The sequence below is a fragment of the Sinocyclocheilus rhinocerous genome, unplaced genomic scaffold (assembly GCF_001515625.1).
Source record: "Sinocyclocheilus rhinocerous isolate Xijiao unplaced genomic scaffold, SAMN03320098_v1.1 scaffold757, whole genome shotgun sequence".
In the NCBI taxonomy this organism is placed as follows: domain Eukaryota; kingdom Metazoa; phylum Chordata; class Actinopteri; order Cypriniformes; family Cyprinidae; genus Sinocyclocheilus; species Sinocyclocheilus rhinocerous.
The window spans coordinates 1,813,004-1,821,774 of NW_015662957.1; the positions used below are offsets into that span (position 1 = coordinate 1,813,004).

The 8,771-nt window shown below is 37.9% G+C and overlaps 1 protein-coding gene across 2 annotated transcripts in view; it reads left to right on the forward strand.

The window, feature by feature from the left end:
* The window catches only part of LOC107728618 (forkhead box protein P4-like), a 133,729-nt gene that overhangs the window by 43,090 nt on the left and 81,868 nt on the right, over positions 1 to 8,771 (forward strand). For both annotated transcript variants that reach the window (XM_016538868.1, XM_016538867.1), the window contains exon 2: positions 6,898 to 7,075. In XM_016538868.1, the coding sequence (XP_016394354.1) occupies positions 6,908 to 7,075 (168 nt within the window). In that variant the 5' untranslated portion in view covers positions 6,898 to 6,907. The remainder of the gene's footprint in view (positions 1 to 6,897; positions 7,076 to 8,771) is intronic.

Below are 8,771 nucleotides of genomic sequence, written 5' to 3' on the forward strand. Positions count from 1 at the left end.
TAAATAAATGTCAACCATTTTTTCTCATGGAATATCTTGTTTCACTTCAAAATGTCACATTACGTCAGTAAAATGGGTCGCGGATGCCATTTCATGATGAATTTAAAGGCCTGGGGTGAGTGAGTGTATAAGTGGGTGGCAACGTGAAGGGATTCTGTCATAATGCCAAGTGGAGCAGTGTGCCACTTCCACGGAGGGAAACCGCTCCGGAGTGGAGTGGAGAACGGCTTTGCTCATAAAAAGGGAGTGCATAAGTGCTCGGCTAAGCAGTCTTCAAACGAAGGTCTCTTCTTTACTGTCAGGATATTCCAGTGCACCGTGCCCCCCGGGAGGAGCGGGTAGTTGATCTCTTTGAAGTGGCCGATGCTGGGCCAAGGTTAAAACTGCTAAGAGACACCCAGCAATTCAGGCTTTCCTTTATTATTCTATCAGGAACACTTATTTGTTTCGGACCCTTTCTTGTGGTGACTTACTTTAGGTACCCTGCTCATTACATCTCTCTCACTCTCACGCTCTCTCTCAGCTCTGGGTCTTCCTGCTATCTGTCATCATGGCAGACAGTGACAGACTTCCCCTGGGCCCAGCCTTTTAGTTGATGTAGTCATACCTGCCCCCTCCCTCTCACCACCACCAGCAACACCAACCATACGTCTAGGGAAGACAAATCTGGAGGAAGAGCCGCATGCTGTGTGTTCTAAACGTTGGGACACACACATACCTGCCCTCTGCCCCGTGGGCTAGCAGTTGGAGTTGCTAACACAAATACACCCTATCCTTCCGTAGACCGCGTTCCTGCGCGTTCCTGTCCCGAGAGCAGTGAATGTGCTTTTGCTTCAGAAACTGCTTATTTTTTGTTCAGTCTTGATTTATATATATATATATATATATATATATATATAAAGTGATCTGATTTATCAGGGTTTGCTAAAGGCCCTCATCTTCTCATTTCTGTGTTTCAGGGGTTGATGGTGCGTATATGTGTTTGCATTATTGGTCTTATCAGTAAAAACATTTTTTGGTTTGGTTTGTTATTTCTCATTACACAACAGTTCGTTCTGGTTCTCAAAAGTGAGTGAGTGTGTGTGAGTGTGAGTGTGCGTGTGCGTGTGTGTGTGAGTGTGTGTGAGTGTGAGTGTGTGTGTGTGTGTACATATTTATATTTTTAATTGATTTGAAATTTTATATATATATATACGTGTGTGTGTGTGTACATATTTATATTTTTAATTGATTTGAACTATTTTGATTCAGTACTTCTCAGTAGTGAATGAAAATTATCTTTAGCAGCATTTATAATAAACTTTTCACTTTATCTGCCATTTTTTGCACTGAGCTTTACATTTAATACATTTGACATTTTTGACCAAAAGTGTTTGTTTTTCTTTTTGTTTTTGTTTTGTAACTACACCTATTTTTTTTCTCACTGAGCTTTACTCAAGAGATTTTCTTTGAATTCAAGGTATTTTATTTTATTTTACTTTACTTTACTTTTTATATATTTTTCCCCCGGCAAATGCAACCTTGGAGCTCCATATTCAACTGTTTAAACTACAGTAGCATGCATCAATATGCATTATGTGCCAAAATGAGGTATCTTAAAACACAGCCTAATTAAAAAACAACTTTAGGTGTGCTTTGAACAATAGCATCTTAATGTTCTCCCTTTATTAGACAGCTCACTAGGTTTTGAAATAAAGCAAGTATGTTACATGTGCTCAGGTGGACTTTTATGTTGCTCAATCAGATTTAGTGACAAACAGGAGTGGCGCACTCCTGACGAAGCGTTTGCTTCTCTGCGGGACTGTTTCGGTAGCCTGAGGGAGAAGACGTGAGATGTGCTGGCACAACTGTGGCTGTCTCCACTTATCATGTTGGCTCCTTCTTTGTTTTATTAATAAGAGCATTCCTGCGAGCTGATGCAAGACTCTAGAAACAGCCTTTGTGGGACTTATATAAATAGACCTGTATAAGGCTTAACATGATAAAGAGTTATTAATCTGGTAAGCTGCTGAAAAGAAAAAAAAAACTACTGAGAAAGATGTCTGTGTGTGCTAGCGTGTGCGTAACGTGCAGAAAGAGCTGTTCCACAGGTGCAAAGGAAGACAAAAAAGCGAACATCCCCTGAAAAAAATGTGAAACGGTTCCGCATATGCCTTGAAAAGTTCCTATATAAAGAAGAGGACAGGAAAGATGGAGTAAATGAATGAGTCAGTGATAAAACAAAAAGTGGGAAAGGACTGGCAGAATAAAGCGGTATTCCATTTTTATAAATATTGTTCAAAGTTGTCATCTTCTATTAAGCCTGTTTTATTTATTTTTTTAGATCTGGGTAATGCTCTTTGTAGTTAAATGGAGCTCTGGTGTGTGCCGGAGAGCTGAAGTTGCAAATTTAAACCAGTCTGTCGACATTGCCAAGTTAGTTACAGCTTGAATCCTCGCATTATTTTAAACATTGCTCCTTGAACATAACTTTTTAATGTGAAACAAACTCTTTAGCTGGTTTAATGTTTGCCATATTTTCTTTCACTGAGACCCAAACAAGAGGGAAAAAAGCAAAACATGTAAAATTAAATTTCAGGTATCACAGTCAATTATCCGTTATAGAGCTTTCAATGTTTTAGAGGCCAGTAATAAGCTTTTATGTGAAGGATTTGAAATATACTCATTTTCATCTGAAATAATAAAGACTGATTCTGTTAGCTGGCGCTGGCCGTCTACCATCTTCACTCTGGTGTAATGATCCGGGCTGGAAGTGCTGAATTCAGGGGGCATTAGTGGGGCTTGTGTTTTGGAGTCGGACCGGAACGCAGAGTCCAGTCCGCAGTCTGGGGTTGCAGATGTGCTGATCTGGGATCAGCCAGCTGGATCCGACAGCCTCAATCCTCTTCAAAGCTCTCAGCATGCCGAGCGGGCCATGAAAGACTGGTTCAGAGGTACATTCACTTCCAACTTCAACGAATCTGTGCTTCAGCCGCTGAGCCTGTCGTCATTCGAACGTTTACAGATTCACTCTTCTGCAGAAGTGTAGCTTGAGTTAATTTATTAAAAAAGATGATAATTATAATCTACATCTACAAAAATACACAATGGTATTCAATTAAATTTTTTTGGTTTAATTTAGGGGGTAAAATGCCATGTTGGTGTAGTGATATTTCATGAAGTAATACTTTGTGTTAACATTAAAAATATATTTAAAGACTTTTTTTGAAAATAATTATGATAGACATCTACAAAAATACATTGAAATGTTATTCAGTATACATGTTAAGTTAATTATTTAATAATTAAAATTAATTTAGATTTTTTGTTAATTCAGATTGTTAAATGTGGTGTGAATCCCTAAAATGTAGTAATAAAAAAAAAAGTAGTAATTAAAAATTATATATATATAAATTTTTTTTTTTTTCGGGAGAAATTATTAAGATCTTTATGTATATATGTATGAATTTAAGGTATAAGGAAATATATATTTTACATTTTACTATTGGTTAGACCACACAAGTCATTAAATTGAAGCTTAAATAGAGGAAGTAGTAATTAAAAATTATATATATATAAATTTTTTTTTTTTTTCGGGAGAAATTATTAAGATCTTTATGTATATATGTATGAATTTAAGGTATAAGGAAATATATATTTTACATTTTACTATTGGTTAGACCACACAAGTCATTAAATTGAAGCTTAAATAGAGGACATTCCAAGAACTGTACTTGTTTTCAATTAGATTTCTTTCTTCTTCATATGTCATTGACTCATCTGCTTTTATTGCTTGAAAAATCAAAACAGCTGTAGGCAGGAACACCTGATGCTTTGTCTACGGTTTACAGTGTTGACGTCTTCAGTAAATGGTGTTCCCTAAACAATAAAAAAGGGAGCTGGGAAAAGACAATCTACCTTTCACCTCTGACCCTGTCGGAGTACTGGAAGCTTTTAGTCCCCGCTGGGCTTGCTATTTTTTGAGAAGGTGTGAAGTGACGGCCCACCTGTACGAGATTTACCCACGAGACCTCCGCCCCTTGGCCTACCTGGCTTAGACGGCGTCTTTTCAACCCTGCTCTCTCTGAATCCTCTGTTCCCGTGCCAGCCGCCGACTCCGACCCTGAGCACAGGAACGGAACTGCAGCTGCCTCGGGGGTAGATGGAGAGAGAGAACGAGAAAGGAGGGAATGGAGGATCTTTGCTTCGGGGAGGATGGGATTTAGTCATGAGTGAGATAAACTGTGGCTTGTTTCGCCATCTCTCTATTTCCTGACCTTGTTTGTTTTTGTGTTACATCCTTTTTAATACACATATGGAAAAAAATCACCAGAACTACAAAGCTTTCACTTTTTACTAAAATGCACTTCTGGAGCCGAATCAGAATTCATTGCTGTCTTACCTTAGCAACTCTCAGCAATATAAACAGCTTTTAACAAGCAGTCACAGAAGTTCCCATGATCCCTTGTTGCAGCCTCAGTACTTGCAGAAACAGGATAGAGAATGAATCACCATCCCCTCCACCCTTTCTTGTAAGTGCCAAAGAAAATCTGCTGATATTAGAACATAAATGCATTGCGTTACCATGTTGCGAAGACGCTGGTCCTGTGTTTTTTTTTTTTATCTGTTGCAAGCTTTTTTTTGTTGATTTTGTCCCTGAAGCAAAGGCAAGTTTGGTCCCATTTCTCCTCCGTCCCAATTAAAAGGCAAACGTGTCTTTTTTTTGTTATTTTTACCTCACCCTCCCTCAAAATGCACATTTTATCTCTTCGATCTGAAAAAGAACGCCCACCCTTTCTGTATCCCTCCCTCCCCCTTAGAAGAAAAATGCACCTTCCTCTGTTCTCACAGGTCAAAGTTCAGCTAGAGGGGGCTTCAGGGGCTAAACAAGATGCAGCAAGCCTCGACATTGGCGGCTTAGATGAGCTTGCCAAAAACAATTACAAGACGCTGCAAACTTTGGTCTCACAGCCATAATCAAAGGTTCCCTGTGCAGATTTATTGGGCTGCTTTATTTACAACCTTCCATTATAGCGGCAATATACACCCATTACGGGATATGACAAGGCTTCATGCTTGCTTACACCCCAGGCTGGTTAATATGGCAGTGATGCACTCGCTTAGCAGCTGCTCGTTCCTTCAAGTCTTGCGTATCTCAAAGAGCTTGAGACTCTTGCATATGATGAAAAAGAAGCTGAAGAGTTTTTTGGGTTTTAGTATTGTCCCCTGCATGTCTGGGTGGATATAAATTAACCGCACATGGTTTAGAGTTTCTCACAAGTCCACAGACAATAAAACTACCCACATTTTTGGTTTGCGCCCCCCATGATACAAGACATGCCTGCATCCTCTTCAGTCATGTGAGTTTCGCGTGACTGCCTCAGTTGACAGCTTTAGGTGAAGTATATAACTCCTCAACCAGGTGCATTTAAGTGATTCCTACTGTGAACTTACTGGACCCATAAAAGCACCCTTGAGTTTCCAAAACGTCTTGATGTAGATCTGGGTGTAGAAGCAGGTATAAAGAGTCTTCTCTATCTGTGTCTTCAGCTGTTGTTGTGGCGAGCTTTACTGCACAGCACGTACTACATGTGTAGATAATACCATTCCCACAATGCAATCGCAATGCTGGGCTTCATGTCATTGAAATTTGTTTTTAAGTGAATATCTTTTCATAAGCACGTCAATGACAAATAAGAAGGCAAGGTTAAATAAAGCAAGCAAAATATAGTGAAAATCTAGATGAAAACACACATGCCGAGTTCTTAGAAATGTACTCTGTGTGTTCCTGTTTGTATTATGTAGTTATGAAAAATGTTTATACTATTTTTTAAATTAATTTCATGTGGTGTTACCAGAAACATTTGAATACGTTTAAACACACACACAAAACATTTGATTTATTCATTTACACAAATCGTTAATTTAATAAATATCTTTTTTAGGGATTGTAAAATATGATATTATACAGTCTGATCTAACCTTGACAAACTATTTAATATATCACTACTTAATTTTCTTCTCAGGAATCTTGATCTTTTATTGGCTTTTTCTTCTTTATGAATAAGCATATAAATATATAAATTGTTAACTCACATTAAAAAAACAAAACAGAAGAGGTGTATTCAAGTAATTTTATGTGTGAATTGCATGCTTAATGTATTTTTAAATAAAAATGACAACACAATTGACATATTTCCTTGTTTTTAGTTGAGGAGCACTCAATTCTTTTTCTAATAATACTATACACATCAATAAGTCACCAGTTCACTGAATCGTTCACTCATTTGAAGGCTTATTTCTTTTTTCTTGGACTCTCGTCACCTCTTAAAGACAGTAAATGCATTCCTGAAGTTGCTTGTGTTTTTGTACGGCTGATAATAAGGTGTACGAGAGGTTGGTCTTTTGAGTACAGCTTTTCTAATTGAAAGGGCTTCTTTGTCACGCTGGTGGGTGCATCAACACTTTCTGTCAAAGACAAATGTCCTTCGATTAAAGCTGTTGCACTGTTTTTTAACCTTTGGTAAAAGTGAAAAGCACTGCACTCTTTCACGGCACAATGCCATTTTGGTTTGACACAAGTATCTCTTCAGGCAGACCTTTGTTGCGCCTTCCTCCGTGTTTGTGTCCTTGGCAGCCATTGGCTGTTCAGAGGCTCAGGTGGTTCTTTAGGTATATCTAAATAGATGTATGGCGCACAGCTTGTTTACTATGTTCTTATCAAGGTTAACACCTGTGTCACTGTATTTCTACTGCATACAAACACTTTCTGGTGGGGTTGATTGTGAATCTGTGCTATTGGTTAGTGTGTATATTTGCTTTTGTGATAAAACACATTGCCTATGTAGATTCTAACATTCTTTCTAGGACTTCCAAAAATGCTTGATGGTCAATCAATATCTTCTATTTTTCCCCAAGGTGCCACGTGATGATGGTAGAATCAGCAACTGAGACCATTCGAACCACACCCTCCAATCAAAATGGAGTCAGCAGTCTAAGCAGCCAATCAGATGGCGGAGGAAGAGAGGGAGGGTCCAACGGTGACACCAATGGGGAGATCAGCCCGGTGGATTTACTGCACCTTCAACAGCAGCAGGTGTGTGTGTGTGTGTGTGTGTGTGCGCAATAGACCCCAAGTCCTCTACCCAGACTTTCAGGAAGTGTGTTTAGCTGTTAGTTGTTTCTTGTGCAATTTCCACGTCTTGCGCAAACTATAAACAACCAACTATGCGAACCAAACTGTTTTGCATTGGTTTCAACCTCTCAAAAAGTCTATTTGTGTGGTGTATAGTATTACAGCTTGTCATTTTTCAGTCATTTAATGGGAACAGTATAAAATATTAAAGGCATATTTCACCCCGACATGGACATTTTGAAAATAACTTATTCACAGCCTGTATGACTTAAGTTGTTCGGGTTACACTTTATTTTAAGGTGTCCTTGTTACAGTGTAATTATACATTTAAGTACTGAGCAATATTAATTAACTACATGTATTTACTATATGGTTAGGGTTAGGATTAGGGTTTGTCTTAGGGTTACTTGCATGTAATTATGCATAATTTATTGTTATTGTAATAGTAAGTACATGTAACATGTGTAACAAGACACCATAAAATAAAGTTTTACAGATTTTTTTATTGATGCATTTAATTATTTATTTATCACATATTTAGAGGTTTGTAAATTTTTTATTGCTATCATATTATTTAATTATTTTACAATTAGATTAATTTAGATATTAAAGGTGATTATACAGATTATACACTAGAGGTGTATTTAAGTCATTGTATAAAGGAATAACGTGTTTAGTAATAGATCTGGACAGAAAAATGACAACAAAATTGCTTTTCTTTATTTACTAAATTTATGTCTGAAAACTCAAACAATTCATTCTTATGAATCTGATCTTTTCAGTGAATCAGGTAAGCCAGTTCACAAATTGATTTGTTAGTGAATCACACAGATCGGAATCTCCACTGAATAAATTACCCATTTGTAGCAGCCTGTGTCTCATTCAAAGTTATTATATAGCTTCAGAAGACCTGAAATATTGGGCCTCACTGATGATACACAGTCCAAAATTTCTCTATTTGTGTTCAGCGGAAGTAAGTTGTACAGGTTTGGAATGACATGAGAGTGAGTCAGAGATTACTTTCTTGGGTGAACTAATCTTTTAACCAAATCTAGTCGTCAGGCTTCATATTTCCATGAGATCTTCCAGAACTGCACATGGCGATTTTATGTATACTCCTAACTATAGTTCCTGTAGATAATGCAGACTCTACTGAAATCCTCACACTTTAGGTCCAGTTCTAGCAGCAGTCTCAGCCTAGCCTGAGTCACAATAATCCTCTAAGCGACTGTTTTATGCAGTGACACGTCAGCGTGCAGAGGCTTGTGCTGTTTTTGGTCTTTGGCCTATGCGTCAGTGTCTTCCATATCCAGTTTGTCAGTTGGAATTTCCTCACTTCCCGGACTTTCTTGGCTGAAATTATTATTTTTTTTCTGTCCACACTCTTCCCTAAATGCATTACAGATGCAGAGGATAACAGGACCCCTCAACCTTGTTATCAGTGACTACGTTTACATGGACATCAGTAATCTAATTATTTACCTTATTTAAATAAGCCAATATTATGATTATGGTGTTTACATGAGTTGCTTTTAGAATATTCCTTTCATGTTCCCGTTTTACATGTTATAGTACATAGTTCGATTAATGGCACACGTCATTACGTCACCACGTGACGCCATCCGACGTACCCTCCGGAATTTCACGTATAAACATA